At 42.2% G+C, this 18,795-nt stretch overlaps 1 protein-coding gene across 1 annotated transcript in view; it reads left to right on the top strand.

Moving 5' to 3' along the window:
* The window catches only part of ANKFN1 (ankyrin repeat and fibronectin type III domain containing 1), a 302,257-nt gene that overhangs the window by 140,710 nt on the left and 142,752 nt on the right, over nt 1-18,795 (top strand). Inside the window, exon 3 of the mRNA XM_086686907.1 lies at nt 9,313-9,447. Coding sequence (XP_086543033.1) covers nt 9,313-9,447 — 135 coding nt within the window. The remainder of the gene's footprint in view (nt 1-9,312; nt 9,448-18,795) is intronic.

Here is an 18,795-nt window from a genome sequence, read left to right as displayed (position 1 = left end):
AGAAGGTGGGTAGAAATAAAGCATTTTGTCTTTGTGGCAGGTGTTCTTTTATGTGCTATGTGCTCTAGTGGCCTTTTGATATCATAGCATATTAGAGCTCGGAGTTGCTTCAAGGTCATCTAGTTTAACCTGCTCAATTAAGAGAGGAGAAAGCTTCAAGTTGTTTGGCTTCTGTTTTGTTTTGTTTTGTTTTGTTTTGTTATGGGTTTTCTGTGGTTTGGGTTTTTTAAAAAAGCCAAGAGAATTTTTGAGAAAATTCCGGTTGATGTCAAGAGACACTACCTATATCACCCTGCTTTGGCAGATCCTTCTGCAGAAAAGAACAACTCAGGCTGCCTCCATCTTTGACTCACAGGAGAGGTGTAAATCCCACCCACGTAGTTAAAGCTCTCTTGCTGGACTGCTGTTTATTTTGAGGTTAACAAAGGCTAAGGAAGCCCATTGTGAAATGTTTGTTTGGAGGGCCAGAATCTAAACTTGCACTCCTTGTCATGGTCATTTTTTTTAAAGAAGATGACAGATGGGAGCCCCAGGAAGGGACACACTCCAGCCATGCAAGGAATAAGGGCATGCTTTTTGTCGTTTGTTGCTGTTATTGTTGTTTTCCATGTGCTTCTCAGGATATCAGGTTTATTACCGTGGCTGGGGACAGGGCTGAGAATGTTGTGGACGGTATGACAATGACTTCCTTCCTGGTGTGTCCCTGAATGGCCAGCACAGCCAACACATAATCAGACAATCTATAGCCGCACTGTTGCTGCTGACAACTTCATTATGCCTGTGATATTCAGCTGGGTAATTCATTTCCCGAGCGTGGCAATAGCTCCTGATATGCCTAATGGGTTGAATGTAATTTTGTAAGCTTTTGAAGATGAATGTCTCCCCTTGTGCTTAGCTATGCCCTAATATGGGAAACAATGAGAACTACCGTTAGGAAACAGCATTGTAGTGTTCGACTTTTTAGTGCAGGTTGGGTCTCTGAACCACAAAAGCAGGAAACATTAGTGATTGGCATGATACACTAAATGTGGGTCGCTTAACGTCCCTTATAATGGCTTTTTTGCCTGCCTCTGCATTTAACCTTCATGTGGCCGGGGCATCCTACAAAAATAAGATGGCCTTGCCCAGGATATAAAATGAGTTAACTAATAGTTCTGGGGGTGGTGTCGGCTTTGGCATGGTATGCCTACAGTCGCTTACCAATGCGGCCCTAAAATGGAAGAACCGTATGACAAACAAGAAATGTGACCTGTGCAAGGTTTCCAACACCCAAGCTGCAATTTCTCTTCTAACCTACGGGCAGAAATATAAAATGCGTTCATATGAATTCTCTTTAATTCAGTTCTGCTAAACGTATATATGTATTGAACATCATCTAGCATACACAAGGCCCAGGTCATTGAGCTGAGAAGCCAATTCAAAAGTTAGGATGGTATGAGTCTTGCCCTCCTGGAGGTCTCGGTCCAGGAAAGTGGGGCCACAAGTAACTCTAACGAAGGTAGACTATGCCGTGAGCGCTAACATGGTTCCAAATGCCACAGTGAGCACAGAGAAAGATACTCATCCCTTTTGGGAACGTAAAAAAAAGTTAAGATGCCATCTCTGAAGACTTCTGCCTTTATCCACCAGCCAATCTGAATTCTTTCGAGAGAATCCAGTCTCCTGAGAATCTTAACTTGAGTCAACTTCTTAATTTCTGAGAGTCAGGACTCCTCATCTTATGTAATTTCTCAGTGCTTCTTGGTCCATCATTTATGATGATCAGTTCCAAGTATCCCAAATGAAAAGGGGGGGGGGGGGAGGGTCAACATAAAAATAGGCCTGAGAATTTCTCAGCTTATCCTTTTATCCACGACCATACCTGTTTTCCTGACTTTGTAAAACTGTATCCTACCAGGCAGACTCTTATTAGCAGCCAGCAGATAGAGACAGATTCTGTGCTAATACTTTTAACTAAAGATATTTTTGATATTAAGATATTTTTTTATGGAAAAAGGAGAAGGAAGAAGGGGAGGTTACAGAGGAATAAGAGAAAGAGGAAGAGTCTGCCTAAAACCCAGAGGTCATTTATCCTTTGGTACTTGGCCTCATCAACTTGTCCACTTTGACTTGTGTATTGAGCACTTACTTTATGGACTCCAGTTTTCATGTATCCTGGTGAAGATTCATATGTTTTGATGGGCGAGTATACATGCCCATAGGTCTTGAAACCACTTTGAAACCATGAGGTCTGCCGGTTGCTTTATTGTCCTGATCTGAGCAAACTTTCTCTGAATTATGAATGTATGAATTATCAAATCTTAGGGTATTAATAATTTCATTTTTAAATTATTTGAAAATTCTGCTGAAGATTCTTAAAGTAAACGAAGACCCCCAAATCATCTTTGGCTTCCAGTTGCAGACAAAGACCTCCCTCGAGGAAATGGCCAAAATGAATGTTGTGAATGGAGAGGGGTCCCAAGGTCTCTGTGATGGCGCATCCCCCTCCCAAACAACCCACTGGAGTCCAAATCTCACTCTCCGAAGGCATGATGAAGATCCAGTTAGTAGCCCAATTATTGTAAATGCTACTCTTCATGATAAAACCCAGTGCATCAAAAAATGTAGATGGCCTTGGGGATGGTTGTGAGTGACCTGTGCTAATTCCTCTTGGAGAGATTTAGGTGAATACTGCCACCTATTGATAGGTGAAATATATGCCACAAATTCCTACTCTGACCTGACAGCATGCTAATACTTATCAGAACAGATCTCATTACTCAGTTGGCCAAAACCTTTTTAACAGCCTTAAGTTTAAAATTCTTTGCTTATCTGTGATGAAAAATAACTGTGTTATGCTAATTTAAAACGACTCACAAATTGTATTTCTGGTAAGAGGCAAAGGAGTGAGGTACAAATGCCGTGAGCTTTGCAGTCAGAGATCTGGGTTTGAGTCTAAGCTCAGCCTCTGAATGCACAGAAACAGGTTAATTAATCTCTCTGAACCTTAGTTTCAATAAAAAGTGGATAATCCTCTTCGTAAAGTGTGAGAATTCAGTGACGTCGCTGCATGCCACACAGGAAGAGGTGTTTGATAAATGGCAGCGTTTGTTACTATGTTTCCACCAAGCTATTGAAGTTAACTATTTGTGATGCAATGACTGGTAATATGACAAACCACATCACGCATCAGACTCTGGTGAACTCTTCAGTGCGGTTCAATTATCCTTTGGCAATGCTCCTTGTCTCGCATAGTATCTTTGACATTCAAAATTAGGACAGTGTGAACATAAATATTAGAACTTTAAGTGTGCCAATTGAGAAAATGAGGATAAATGGGCTTCATTACCAAACGTCTCCTGACTGCCCTAGAGGATCTATGGGGCTGAGCAGATAAAGAATTATGATAAAACTTTGGAGCCAAGTATAAATGGGGCTTTGTGACCTGCTGGATAGGGTTGAGGCTTAGGACCAGACCTAGAAGGTTCACATTCCTTCCTCGGCGTGGTGTGGGGGATCCCGGGCTCACACAGACAATAGGGGATTCATAGCTTGAGAATTCTAATGACGGCTGAAAGGAGGGTGGCAGCCAGAACAAGAAGACTTTTCAGAAGCTCGGACCCTGATTATCACATCGGTGCTCCGGCTGGCGAGAGGCTGGCGAGAGGCGGCATGAAGCTGTTCTTGGAAAGCTTTCAGTGAAGTGTTTGTAACCTCCTTAAGAGAATCCCATTTCTCAAAAATGCAACACTGGAAAATCTCACATGATTAGTTCCGATAAACACTCTGTCATCAAATCACGGCAGAAGTCACACGGCCCATCTCGTTTTGGAGAGTCTTTTCTGAATGTCATGAGTCTGGTCTCCAAGACTTAGAGAAAAAAAAAAAAAGAGTTTCTCAGGATATTTTGGGGCCTTTACTTTTAATCTGAAAGGTCAACTAGTGCTTAAAACAAAATAATCAAGAAATAGCATGCCTATGAGCAGTCTGCACCTTTTGAAAAGGTCTGCTTGGGACTGAATAGCTCCTGCCTTCCCCCACCCCTGTTTCCTTTTTTCTTTGGGGCTTAGTAATTGCAAGGGAGGAGGAGGAAGAGTTTTACATTCATTACTAACAACTTCGCACATAATAAGCATGTTCAGATACACCCTGGGGTGTTAGTTTTCTTTTCCTATTTTTTTTTTTTGTCTCCTTTTTAGCAGCTTTTGATAAGTAGCACATTTTATTTTTGAAAAAAGAATCATTACTGAGCGGCCTCGCCCTAAGGAAGGTCAGGAGATTAGGGAGCGGAAGTAGGCTGGCCAGACTCTTTGCTGACCACAGTAAGGGATTGCTGCTTTCTTCCCATAATTTAATTTTGAGACTCCAATGAAAAGGCACCCCTAAAAAAAAAATCTTTGCTGAAAAAAAAAGAGTGAAAAATCGTTAGAAAAAGGTCATCAAAAAGTGATCAATTTAAATTTATGTCTTCCAAACAAACCACACGGAACTAACCGCAGGGCAGACATGCATTTGCGGTGATATATGGACGTTCTCAAAATATGGGCATGAATTTGCAGGAGAGAGTGGACATTGCTAGCTTCTGATGTTGGTGGGCCTTGGCCTAGTTTCACAAGTATTCTGAAATTCTCAACGTTGCACTTCACAAATCAGGGAAGAGTCCACTAAAAAGGAACCTTTGAATTTAACTGGCTCTGCTCCCTCATTTTCCAAGTGGGAAAACTGAGACCTGGTGGAGAGAAAGTAACTCGCCCAAGGTCACTCAAGGTCACCCAGCTGGTGAGAAGCAGCCTGGGGACTCAAGCTCAATACTCCTCATCCCGAACTGGAGTTCGCTCCACCAGGCTCAACAACTCTGAGATGGAAACCATGTCATGGGGAAGTCCTCTTCCTGGGGAAACTCTGTACCTGTTCCCCTACACATGGCCCTATGTGTCGCTGGCCCATCTGTCACAGCCTGAACTAACTACTTTTACAGATGTTGAATGGCTTCTTCAGAGCAGTCCAGGCACCCACATGGGGAGCATGGGGAGCATTCCACATGGCTCCCAGGATTCAGCCTCCTGCTCTTTTCTCTATCTTCAAAATGTGCATAGGCCATGACTTGAATACCTATATTATCTCTGTGTTTGTGCACTGGCATTGATGGATTGTCGCCATCATCTGCCATCATGTAGGTTGAAACTTGAAAAGTCAACCTCAGCTTCTTTCTTATGCTCACATCTTCCTCCGCTCTTAGCTACACCACGGACAAGTCCTGTAAGTTCTTCTTCCAGAGTGCACCCAACTTTCAGCTCCCAATCTCCTTTTCCATAGACCCTCGCCATCAATGTCTTCCTGCTTCCAGGTTCTCAGTGCTTTGGTCCCAGGTCCATGATGGCTAGAACAGAGGGATCTTAACCCTCATCCCTGACATTCTCCTGCTCAAATCCCTGTCTCCTGTAGGAAAAAGCCCAAACTCAAACAGAACATCCACGCACACCCCAGTTTAGCCCTGACCTCTTTCTGCAGCCCACATTCCATTAGATCTTCCATCCACATTTACTCCAGCCCAACTGGATTACTGGTCGTTCCCTAAACATGCTGGGAATTCTGTGCATTGACTCCATTTCCCTCTCTTCTTTTCAACCTCTAGAGGTCTTCATTCTGCCAGATCCAGTGCAAATGCAAACCTCTCTGTGAATCTTCCCTAAGCATCCCATAAGGAACTACTCATTCTCTCTCACTAACTCAGTCCCCTTTACCTTTGAAAAGATACCTCATCATCTTTGTTCCCCACCTCACCATAGTGCTTCATCCAGTGCTTTGCATAAATAAGGTGTTTTTCTTCATATTTACTGAGCACTCAGTACCTGCTAAACACCACCCTGGGCAGGGGGTATAAGGGCTAGAGGAGGAAAATACAAATGAATTAAAATGTAATCCCTGTCTTCAGGGCACCTGGGTGGCTCAGTCGGTTAAGCGTCCGACTTTGGCTCAGGTCATGATCTCACGGTTTGTGCGTTTGAGCCCCACTTCGGGCTCTGTGCTGACAGCTTGGAGCCTGGAGCCTGCTTCAGATTCTGTGTCTCCTTCTCTCTTTGCCCCTTCCCAACTTGTGCTCTGTCTATGTCTCTCAAAAAATAAATAGATGTAAAAAAATTTTTTTTAATGTAATCCCTGTCTTCAAAGGAGCTTCCATCAGTGAGACATGTTCACAAATAACCTAAGCAAGTGAACTAACAGTGGGGGTAGAATTGGGTGGAGGGGTAGTGCTGAGTAGGGAACAAACATGCTCAGTGTTTAGGTATTATGATATGGGTTGGGGGTATGGGAGAGGGAGGGAAAGAAAACACAAAGCTGTTTTCAAATTGTATCTCTGTGCTGTGGTCATTATTAGAGTCCTGTCTAGGTCTGGCCAATGCAACCCATCCTTCCCCCAACCCCAGACTAATCTTCCTAAAACAAGACTCCAGTCATTCAACTCCCTGTTCAAATGTTTGCTATTGAATGAATCAAGCATCAAATAATTTCAGGCTTATGCTGGGCGTGATGGAGAATACGTTTGTAGAGATGAGACAAAGTCTGGGAAACAACTGGAGAACAGAAAGCAAGAACGTGCTTAAAAGTGCTGGGTGCAGGCGGGGGACAAACTAAGTATGTGATCACTATGGGCTGAGATGATCGAGAAAGGATAATCAGAGGATGGGAGACTTCAGTGGATTGCCACCTGGCAAGAAAAATGAGATGTACTAAGTGAACTTTAGGGTTCCTTTCAATTCTCAGACCCCTGTTATTCTTTGAAATGGTTTATTCATTCATTCAACAAACACATGCTAAGCACTTCAACAAAACACTCGCTAAATATTTATTGAATGCCTTCTATGTGCCAGGAACTCTGCCAGACTGGAAATAGAGCAGTGAATAAAAGGCTTTGCACTTAACTCCTACAGTAAAATGGGAATGGCTGTTGGAAAGCAAGTTAGTGCAACAAAATGTGATAGATGTCATGATGGGCGAGTATAAGGTGCTCTAGGACCACGGTGTGGGGACCCTAACAGCCCAAGAGCTTGAAGAGTATCCCTGGGAGATGATGTTTAAGCCAAGGCTGTAGCGCTGTGCATGAGTTAGCCAGACAAAAGGGACTTAAGTGTTCAAATGGAAGAATATCCTATGCAGAATTCTCGAGTTGAGAGACAGAACAGCAGGTCCACAGAACTGAAAGACATTTAAATGGGCCACAGCATGGGGGGTGAGTAGGGAGGGGTCAAGAAATGAGTCTACAGAGGTAGGCAGAGCCACACTATGGAGTATTTTGCTAAAGGTGTGGGAAGGAGTTTATACTTCATTGATAAGCTTTTTGGTGACATTAAAGTATTTGGCACAGTGTGCCACAGTGGCACAGCTACTAAGTACTTAATAATACACATCTGTTGAAAAGTGGATTGAGGAATGAATGGATGAATCCATGCAATGGACATGGGTGCATGATAATGACTCCGTCTGGAGCATTCGCTCCTGGAAGCAAGGCCGCTATTACTAAGGCATCATCTCCTTAGGTTTGCATGTCCAGCTGAACTCATGACCCCTCTCAGACAGCTCCTAACCTTAGTAGCATTACCCAGTCACCTGGCTTTCCCCAGCATATGGAATTGAAATAAATCTGCATTAAAGTCAAAGTCTTTTTAGAGATAAGGGTAAAGTTTTACCTGGCACTAGTTTAGGCTTAAGCTACAAAAGCCTGACTCTTTTCTTAATCCTTGATGAAAAAAATAGCCTTCTGGGCATGAATATTACCAAATTAGATTATTCATAGCAATGCTTCCATGGACAAATAAATCTAAGAGAGAGAGAGAGAGAGAGAGAAGAAGAAGAAGAAGAAGAAGAAGAAGAAGAAGAAGAAGAAGAAGTTGTTGTTTCAGAGATTTTACCTTCTAAGTGAGAAAAGAAAAAGTTAAGACAATTGTGAAAAGCTAACCTGAGCCTCTCCTTTGGAAGGTTTTAGGAGTTACTGAGCCTCACCTTGGATCCCATCCCCAGAGCTGCCATGTGTCAGAGACCCATCAGCCACCACAGTGAGATGCTGTCTCTAGAAAGGGGGAGATTTTCAGGAATACAAGAGGTCATTCCGAGGATTCTAATTCATTACAAGGCCAAAGATTAACATAACACCCTCTTATGTATAACCAGAGACTTTCTCCTGATTTGCTGCAGAGTCACATTCAAAATTTGGGAGTTGATTTGGGTCCAGGTATAAATAACATACCAGAGTCAGTGCCCAGGAGAAGGGTCCAAAACTATTTCTGAAGTCATCATAACAGCTAAGCTTTCATTTGGCAGAGAGAGAATTTGAAGAGATCTTTAGAAAGATTCTTAATGCTGTTGCTAGGGACGTCGGTGTGTGTGTATCTCTGTATGGAGTGGGGGAGGGGTGGAGGAGGCGGGGTTTAATACATCCTCTCAATCAGCAATGTCTCTCTAACATAATAAGCAGCCTATGAAGGTCATTTGCCACTTTATTTCAGAGAGAAACATTAAAAATGCCTAAATAAGCAGCTTTCTAGGAAATTCATTCTGTGTGTTTCATTAGTCATGTAAAGCATAACGTCATGAAAGGAGCCAGGTGCACCCATATGTAGCCCGCATGAAAGAAACACTGGAATCTTCCTCCCAACACTGAGCCTCTTGGTGGCCTATGACCCAGATCGGCTGACTACTTCCTCAGAACCTGCTCAGACAAAAACTCTAACAATGCTTGCGCAGTCCTTGCTGGATTGGGAGCTTTCTTAGCTCCTGCTGGGAACTTGGAAAGGATTGCACAGATGCCCTTAGGTGCAGGGATGTGGCGGTCACCTGTGTGCTTCTGGTCCCAGGAAGCTGTGGGCATAGGGGGGTGCCTGGCCCCAGGAGAGCCATAGGTCGCTTGCAGTCACAGATTGCTGGGTGGGCTCCTGGATGCCAGACAAGATTTCTTTCCCTGCAGTTGAGATAGTGCAATGCTAACTGGCTGCCTTTGCTGCCCCTCTGCTCATCCTTGAGTGACATTCGGTCTCGTTTGCCATGAAGCTCGTTGTCCCTGCATGCCGTTCCTGATGGACCTCACGGATACAATAGGCTAAAGACACACTGAAGTCATGGCATCCTTTGACTACACATACAAGAGATTGAGAAATCAAGCCTCCTCGGGGCGACAGTCCTGAAAACACACCTAGATTCTGAGCCAAGCTGTTTCCCTTTCCCCGTCCCTCCCTGTGCATCATTTGCTCTTTTTATTTGGCATCAAGAGTAGCTCAGTGATCATGGACTTCGGCTCTTGCCTGTAGTGATCCTGTTCGCATTTTATTCTTTACACAGAATAGGAAGGAGGTTCGCTTGCTTTGCGCAGAGGCTGAGCCACAGGAGAAAGCAAAGCCAATGTGATTTACTGAATGAAAGCACTGGACAATTACCAACAACTTGTTCCTCTGCTGCCTCGAACAACCTGAACTGGTGAGTAAAATTTACTGTTGTCTTTCTTCTTATGAGTGTGGGGCTGTCTCATTCACTGATTATGTTTTAAATGTGTGTGTGTGTGTGTGTGTGTGTGTGTGTGTGTGTGTGTGTGTGTGTTGCTGCGGTTTAAATGATATTAAAAAAATCTGCATCTTCCAAAGTTAGCTGCAGGCAGTCCATGAAGAATGCACACAAGCACATACACAATGGTCTACGACAGCACATCCATATCCATGTGCAGAGGTAAGAATGGGGGGTGGGGAAGCCCCACTTCTGATAATTAGGCATTTTGTTTGCAGCAAGCTTGAGGACATTACGTGCTCGCCTAATTGATTAGCAAGAGCTATGAAAAATAAAATACTTTTTGTTGTATAAGATCATTTTCCAATCGGGCTCCTGAGTACCTACAAAATACCTGTTGGATTGGGTAAAGATGCATCCCATCAATGCTGACAATCCTGAATATACACCCAGGCATGTTGTCTTTAATCCAGTTTAGAGGTTGGACATGCAGGGTGGGGTGCCAGCATTCTGTCCATCCTGGATGAGCGTGCCCCTAAGTAACATCCTGACTGTGATGTTGAGGATGCCCACTGAGGGCACACAGTGGGCATGCATGCAGACCCTCGCTTGAGCCACTGCTGCTTTCGTACCTGTATGCCTCCCGCCCTTTTTTCTTCCGTGAAGATGCATGCTTGGTAGGGTGCACTAGGTTCAAAGTGGGATACTGTGTCTTATTATCCATGCTGGTCTTTGGCCTCGCCAAGGCCACTGGAAGTACCATTGATAATCAAGTCTGGCTTTGCTTCTCTGCCAGGCCACAGAAATCCCTGTACTCACTTGATTTCTTCATTTCCTAAGTAAGATGCAAGGCAATCCCTGCAGAGGGGGAAGGTGAATGGAGAAGGCTATTGCTGTTACCCCCACCACCACGTCTTCTTAGTCTTTTGTTTGCCTGGCTACAGCAAGGCTTTACGGCAGCATCAGTCCATTTCTGGTGGGTTCGGAATCCATATAAATGTCATACCGAGTCTAATATCTTTGGTGTGCTCTGTCTGCAGTAGATCACTGGGCGTTCAGATGAAGTTGTGGTCTTGGGTGCTGACAAAGATGGATGCTGGCAGAACAGTGAGCAGCATGCTTCTCTAAATAAAGACCAAAGTTAGGAAATCTGAGAGATGGGTGAGGTTTTGCAGAGTAGAAAGTACCCCAGGCCCCCCAATCGCAAGAGTAGGGTCATTCTCCCCTGTGATGTGGCTGTTCCACAAAGGATGGCATTCCAACAGAAAGGAGATGGAATTGCCTAGTGGTTAGAAAATGTCAGGATAGTAGGGCACTTTTGCTAATTCCTAGACTGTGTATCTTTAGGAATTCCCTTACTTTCCCCAGATCTCCATTCTTCCATTCTTTCCATTCTTGATTGTTTCAAAGAAGGCATGCTAAGCTCAATTAATTTATCCATGAGATACTACTTAAAGCTTTCCTGTGAAAGGATCAGTAGGTAATCAAGATCATTGTTCATACGCTTTAATCCAGCGACCATGCATCAGAAACCCACAGATGAGAGTTTATGTGGGGATGAGGACATACATACCCCTTCTCCATCTAAGGCATATAGAGCACTCTGAAGGGAGCATGATAACACTCACGGAATTAGGAGGGGAAAATAGAGCTGAAAAATGGCATTTAAAAGAACAACTTGAAATAAATAGGTGATGTAAATAATATTTTTTAGTATTGATCAGGAATAACTGCTTTTCTATACTTATGATGCCAAGATAGTAAAGATCTTAAGTGTTTTGAAATGAACCTTTTGGAGGAGTTAGTTCAAGGATGAGGAGAACCCATGTATATAATTTATGTACAAATTACCCCCATACCCATGCACATGGAATTAGCAGCTATAAATGTGCTATGATTTATTTGAGGAATTCCAGAAGACCCATTGGCCAAAGAATTGTCCCATTTCTAGGATTAAGGTGCCTGAAATTCTTTTATCAGGGATTCAATTAAATATTGCTGTCTTTTATAAAATGCAAATATTCTTAGGAGGAATAACAAATTAAGACACTCATAGCCTATCATAAATGAATGCATTAAATTTTTTCTCCCTCAGGGGAAACCCAAAGGATATTGCATTAATATTATATTAATTCTTCTGCTTTCTATTTACTTCATACCTGTCTCCAGGAACTTCTTTTGTAATTATCACTTCACTCGTGATCAGAAAACTAAGGAGACTTTAGAACAAGCTATTGCCTTCTTTTTATGGGATGCTTGGATTAGACGATACCATCTAGATTTCCTCTAGGCCATCGAGAGTCACAAGTGGAAAGCTGAACTCATTATCTTCCCCCTTTTAAATCCACTCTTCCTCCCATATTCCTTTTTTTTTTTTTTTTTTTTAATTATTGGTGGAACCATTCTGCACCTAATCAGTCAAGCAGAGCTAATAGAAGCTATCATCAGGCTTCCTGATTCCTTGGGCCCCTCCATCCAATCACTAACCAAGTTTGGTCCATTTTGCTTCCTTCATTTTAATCTGCCCAGCCCTCTCCATCCCCATTGTCACATGCTATAGTTGAAGTCACCAGATCTCATGGGGACTTTTTCAAGAGCTTATACTTTGTTGTCCCCTGTCACTGGTCCCACCACACTCCCTCCCCTTCAAACCACCCTCTAGATACTACCAGAGTGGTTCTCTAAAAATGCAAATCTCAGCCTTTCTCTAGTGCTTCCCTGTTGTGAACAGGTTGAAATCTATTGTCCCTCAACATGGCATGAAAGCTCTTGATGGTCTAGCCCTGCTATCTCTCCAGGCTTCTTTCCCAAGGTCCTAGCATGGTAGATGAAATGTACCTTTGGAAGTGTCAGAACCCAAAAGAATTCCATTGGGCCCCTGTGGGCATCAACCTACCAGGAACACTATGACATGTCCTAACTTGAGCTATTATACCTAGAATGCCCTTTCATTTCCTTCCTGCTGGTTGATTCCTCATTCGTTGTTCAAAATCTTGCTCAGGCATCACTGTCTCTAACCCATTTCCCCATACCTTCTTCTGCCATGACACCTCCTGCCACTGAGCCCTCTGTGCTACTTACTGCCTTAAACACTTGAGAGCAGTGTTAAGAGGCTAAGCTCTCAGATCTAGAATCATATTGCCTGGGTTTGAATCTCAGGTCTGTCTCCTTAGTAGTACTTCAATTTCTTACTACATAAAGTGGGACTAATAATAGTCCTTACTTCACAAGGCTATTATGGGAGTCAAAGAGCTGATACATATAAAGGCATTATTTTATTTATTTTTTATTATTTATTTATTTATTTATTTATTTATTTTGAGAGAGAGGGAGAGAGAGAGCAGGGGAGGGGCAGTGAGAGAGGGAGAGAGAGATAATCCCAAGCAGGCTCCACGCTGCCAGTGCAGAACCCAATGCAGGGCTCGATCCCGTGAACTGGGAGATCATGACCTGAGCCGAGATCAGGAGTTGGAGGCTTAACCAACTGAGCCACCCAAGTGCCCCAAAGGCATTATTTTAGTTTAGTTTAGTTTAGTTTACTTATTGTGTGTGTGTGTGTGTGTGTGTGTGTGTGTGTGAGAGAGAGAGAGAGAGAGAGAGAGAGAGAGAGAGAGAGTCGGGGAGAGGCAAGAAAGAGACATAGAATCCAAAGCAGGCTCCAGGCTCCAAGCTGTCAGCACAGAGCCCAATGCAGGGCTCACACTCCCAACTCGTGAGATCATGGCCTGAGCTAAAGTTGGTCATTCAACCAACTGAGCCACCCAGGCGCCCCACAAAGGCCTTATTTTAAGTAGGCCTTTAGCGTTGGTGTTGGTGTTGGTGAAATAATCAACTTGTTTCAGTTTGTCTGGGATTTTCCCAGTTTTAGCACTGGAAGTCCTACCTCCAAGGAACCCCCTCAGTCCTAGGCAAACCAAGACAGTTGGTTAACCTCTGAGGGTGTCTTCTTTACCTTTGACTTCCCAGGGTCTATCTCAGGATACACAGACTACAAAGTAGATCACCCTTAAATATTTATTGGACTACAGAATCAAAATTGATTCTTTCCTCCTTCTTCATAAACACTCTTTTAAAACTTCAAATATAGTCTTCTATATTTGTGAAGTCACCGCTGACTTTTCAAAACTTACCACTGAATAACCAAATATATTTTTTTAAATGCACAGGAACTCGAAAGGTTATTTCCACCCTGTTATATATTATCAGTGTAATGGAATTGCCCACTCTTCAGCAATCAGAGACATACCTGTCATGTTAATAGCAAGTGGGGAATAGGAGAAGGGTCACACTTTCTTTTCTGTCTAATGACAGGCAGGTTGAAGTGTGAAGGTCCCCAGTTCACATCACAGCCTGAAGAGCAATCTTGTCTCAGTCAGAAATGTTCCCTTCGCTGAATGTATCTGTCTACCCAGCTGTCAAGAATGGCTGGAGCTCCTGTTTCTAATATGCTTTGTCTTACAACTGCTCCTCATCCAAACTGGCCCAGATCTTTTTTCACAGTACAAATATGATGAGAAAGTCCCACAACCAAGCTCCTGTGAGACAGGGACTCTGGACGTGCCAGAACTCATAACAAAGGCAAGATCTCTTCAGAATCAAGGTCTAGGAAGAAACTGACAGGCAGCCAGACCAAGCTCCCTCAGGCAGAATAATAGCAGAGTCGCTAAAAGCATGGACTTTGGAGTCAGAATTCATTTACGAGCTGTAGGATCTTGGACCTGTTACTTAACCTCTCTGGGCCTCAGTTTCCTTATTAGCAAAGTGATGATATAATAGTACCAACTTTCTCCTAGGGTTATTATTACATTTTGTCTTAGCTTGTGAAACCAAAACCTGAGGCAAAAACCAATCATGAATGTTCTGTTGGGTATTGGGAGACACAACCTCAGAGCATCAAGAGTCAAGCCATCAAGGAAAAAAGGGAAATGAGTCAAGGAAGGAGAAAAAAACAAATATAGGTGGTTTGTAACTGACCTAGCCAAGCTTCACAAGAAAACACATCTGGTGGTTTGTTTGTATGTGATTGCTTCCAAGAAGCCCTCAGAGCAATCCGCAAGGGAGGAATGGAGAAGAAATCATCTGCGGGCTGCTTCTGGTCTCTTGCCTCTCATTGGTCTGGTTTTTCACATTTCCAGGTAGTGTGACCCAGTCCCTCAGGGTAGCCATTAGTAAAGCTGGAGCCTCCCTCATGGGTCTGGTTGGGTCAGAACTGCCGCAGCTACTGTCACAGCAAGCATGGTGGGGGCCGTGCCAAGACCCGCCCTTCGCGCGACGCAGCTGGTGTTAGAAGACAGGATAATGGTGGCAGCCAAGGCTCTCGAGTCGAGCAAGCAGCCAAAACCCAGGGAACAGGTGGTTTTAAAGTAAATCTGGGGAGGCTCCACTCTCCACAGATTATTCTTGCCATTTTGGATCTGGCTTCTCCAGGCTACTGTCACTGTTTCCTTACGGTTGGCCCCAGATATATTTACAGGCCCTCCAAAAATGTAGCTGGGATAAGCTGAAATAAACAGCAGAAGTTTTTAAGTTTCATAAAGTATAATTCATCAATTTATTTTATGGTTTCTGTTTTCTGTACCTCTTCTAAGAAATGATCACCTCATGCAAGTTCACAAAGACTATCTCTTATTTTCTTCTGGAAGTGTTACAGTGTTATCTTTTACAGTTAGGTCTATAATTGATTTCATTTGAAGTTATTTTCTATCTATGATATGAGGTAGGGATTGAGGTTTTGTTTTCGTGTTACATATGGATATCTCATTGTTCCAGCACTATTTGTTGGAAAAAATATTTTTCCCTATTGAATTACTTTGATACCTTTGTCAAAAATCAATTGATCAGGGGCACCTGGGCGGCTCTTGATTTCAGCTCAGGTCATTATCTCACGGTTCATAGGTTCAAGCCCGCATCAGGCTCTGCGCTGACAACACAGAGCTTGCTTGGGATTCTCTGTCTCCTCTCTCTGCCCACCCCCCTCTCTTTCTCTCTGTCTCTCTCTCTTTCTCTCTCTCTCTCTCTAAAATAAGTAAACTTTTAAAAACTCCATTGATCATGTATGTGCATGCTATTTCTTGTCTCTCTATTCTGTTTCATGAAATTTATATGTCTTATCTTTGGGCCACAGTCTTTATCTGGAGAGCTATCCTTAAACCAGTACCACAGATCTTGATTACTGTGGCCTTGAGGCAATTCTTGAAATCATGTAGTGTAAGTCTTCCAACTTTGTTCTTCTTTTTCAAAGTTATTTTGACTATTTTAAATCCTTTCCATTTTTATAAAAATTTTAGAATCAGGTTTTCGATTTCTCAAAACAAAACAAACAAACAAACAAAAAAAACCCCAACAACCCTGCTATATTGGGATTGTGCTGAATCTAGAGCTCAGTTAGGAAGAACTGACATTGTAACAATACTGATTTCTTCTGATCTGATGCATGAAGAAGGTATACGTCTCTATTACTTAGGTTTTCTTTAATTTCACTCAGTAATGTCATGTAGTTTCAAGTATACAAGTTTTGCATACATTTGTTACTTTTGTTGCTGAGTAGATTTTTGTAGATTTATTAGACCCTTCTACAAAATGTTCATGTCATCTGCAAATGAAGACTGTCTTGCTTCTTTCTTCCCAGTCTTTATGCCTTTATTTTTCTTGCCTTGCTACACTGACTAGAATGCCCGGTATAACGGAAGAGATAGGAGAGGTCATTCAGGCCTTGTTTCTGATCCTAGGAGGAAGCACTTGGTCTTTAACCATTAAGTATAATGCTTGCTGTAGATTTTTGTAGAGAATCTTTATGAGGTTCAGGAAGTTCCCTTATATTCCTGAAAGCTTTATTATTATTATTATTATCATTATTATTATTATTATTATTGTGATGATGATGATGATGAATGGATGTCGAATAATGTCAAATGCTTCTTTTTCTGTATCTGTTAAGTGACCATATCATTTTTTTCTTTTATTCTGTTAATGCAATAAATTACATCGATGAGTGGTTGAATGTTATCCTGCTTTCCTGGAATATACCCTACTTGATCATGATATATTATCCTTTATGTATATTGCTGGATTTTATTTGCTAACATTTTGTTGAACTTTTTGGCTTCTATGTTCATGAGAGACATTGAACAATAGCTTTCCTTTCTTATAATGCCTTTTTTCTGGTTTTGGTATCAGGGCAATGCTGGCCTCAAAAATGAAACCAAATTTTTGGAAGAGTTTTGTGTAGAATCGGGTTTTTTTTTCCCCTTAAATGTCTGCAGACTGTAACATTTAACATGACCTTTAGCAAATATTGTGGGGGCAAAGAAACTATTAGAATGGAAAAAGAAAGTATAAAACTAGAAACTAGCTTTCTCATGTAGGATTTCATCACATCCCCTAAATTCTGGTCTAAAACTATGTTGCAGAGACCAGCCCACCTTCACTCAACAGATCTTGTTTGACCTTCTCTTTGGAGAAAACAAAGATACATCTTCTTTCCTTAGAGAGAGCACCAAGAGTTTTTTCTTATGAAAATAATGCCTAAAAACTGATTAATAGTGGTATGCCCATCCAACTGAATACTACTCAGCAAGAAAAAGTGAAGAACTACTAATAGAACAGTGTGGATAAATCTCAAAATAATTAAGCTGAGTTAAAGAAGCCATATTTTAAAGAGACAGAGAGAAAATAGTGATTATTCCATTTTAAGAAATCCTGGGGGGAGGGGAAAAAAACAATCTGTAGTGTCAGAAAGCAGATGAGTAGTTGCCTGGGAACAATAGGCCTGAAATAAATAGACATCCAAATATTTTTGAATTTATTTGATTACATGAAAAAATATTTGAACGTCTATTTATTTCAGGCATTCAGGCACTTTGCTAAACTACTGATAGGTATCATTTCATTTAAAATGCTAATATCCTTTTTAGACGTGACTTTTTTAAATTTTTTTTTTTTCAACGTTTATTTATTTTTGGGACAGAGAGAGACAGAGCATGAACGGGGGAGGGGCAGAGAGAGAGGGAGACACAGAATCGGAAACAGGCTCCAGGCTCTGAGCCATCAGCCCAGAGCCCGACGCGGGGCTCGAACTCACGGACCGTGAGATCGTGACCTGGCTGAAGTCGGACGCTTAACCGACTGCGCCACCCAGGAGCCCCAATTTTTTTTTTTTAACGTTTATTTATTTTTTTGGGACAGAGAGAGACAGAGCATGAACGGGGGAGGGGCAGAGAGAGAGGGAGACACAGAATCGGAAACAGGCTCCAGGCTCTGAGCCATCAGCCCAGAGCCCGACGCGGGGCTCGAACTCCCGGACCGCGAGATCGTGACCTGGCTGAAGTCGGACGCTTAACCGACTGCGCCACCCAGGCGCCCCAAGACGTGACTTTTTTAATTGAGATAAAGAATACTGTTAATGATAAGGCAACTGAAGCTTAGGGAAGGTAAATAAATTTGCCCAGTGTCTTGCAGTTAATAGGTAGAAGAGTCAAAATCCAAAGTTAGATCAGCCTGATATCGAAGTCCCTACTTTTAATACTGTGTTTAAAATCACCATGATTATCTTGCAATTGAAGAATGGAATAAAATGTAACTATAGCTCTCAACCTGTTGAGTGTTTCAGTGAAGATGGCTAACCAGGAATGCCCTCTGAAGAGTGATATCCCAGACCTAACATGACAAAAACAATTTCCCTACCAGTTCTCCTCCAGGATTCTGCATCTATTTTACCCATCAGGTATTTCATTCGCCATTTGAGTCTTCTCTTCTTCCCCAGTTCAATTTAATGCGAAAATGCAGAGTAGTGTTACTATCATTTTCAAGACACTTTGTTGGGTGCTGTAGGGGTTGCATGATATATCAGTAAAATCCCCAACGGGAATCATATGGCACATGAAAATAGAGTAATTGAGGAAAGGTTAATACATTTTGTACTTCTTTTGTTAAATTTGTCAGTATTTGAATCTTGTTAATGTCATGCTATTGTAAATGCAATTGTGTTCTCTAAATTTTGTTTTCATTTCGTTGTGTTAAATCAGAAAGTAGAATAACAGACTTATAAACAAAAGGTAGACTTATATTGCCTTATATGTATATTACCTTTTATATTTACCTCCATAGTTTCTTTACCAATGCTTTATCTCTCCTTGTGTGAATTTGAGTCACTGTTTAGTACCCTGAAGGAGTCCCTTTACTATTTCTTGTAGGGAAGGTCTGCTGTTAAATTCTCTTGGTGTTTGTTTAGCCATGCATGTCTTAATATCACCTTCATTTTTTAAGGGTCGTTATGCTGGATAGAGACAGTCTTTTTCTTTCAGCATCTGGAATATGTCATCCCAC

This window comes from Puma concolor, chromosome E1 (assembly GCF_028749965.1).
Source record: "Puma concolor isolate L17-30 chromosome E1, mPumCon1.1.hap2, whole genome shotgun sequence".
Taxonomy (NCBI): Eukaryota; Metazoa; Chordata; class Mammalia; order Carnivora; family Felidae; genus Puma; species Puma concolor.
This window is presented reverse-complemented; position numbering and strand designations above follow the sequence as displayed.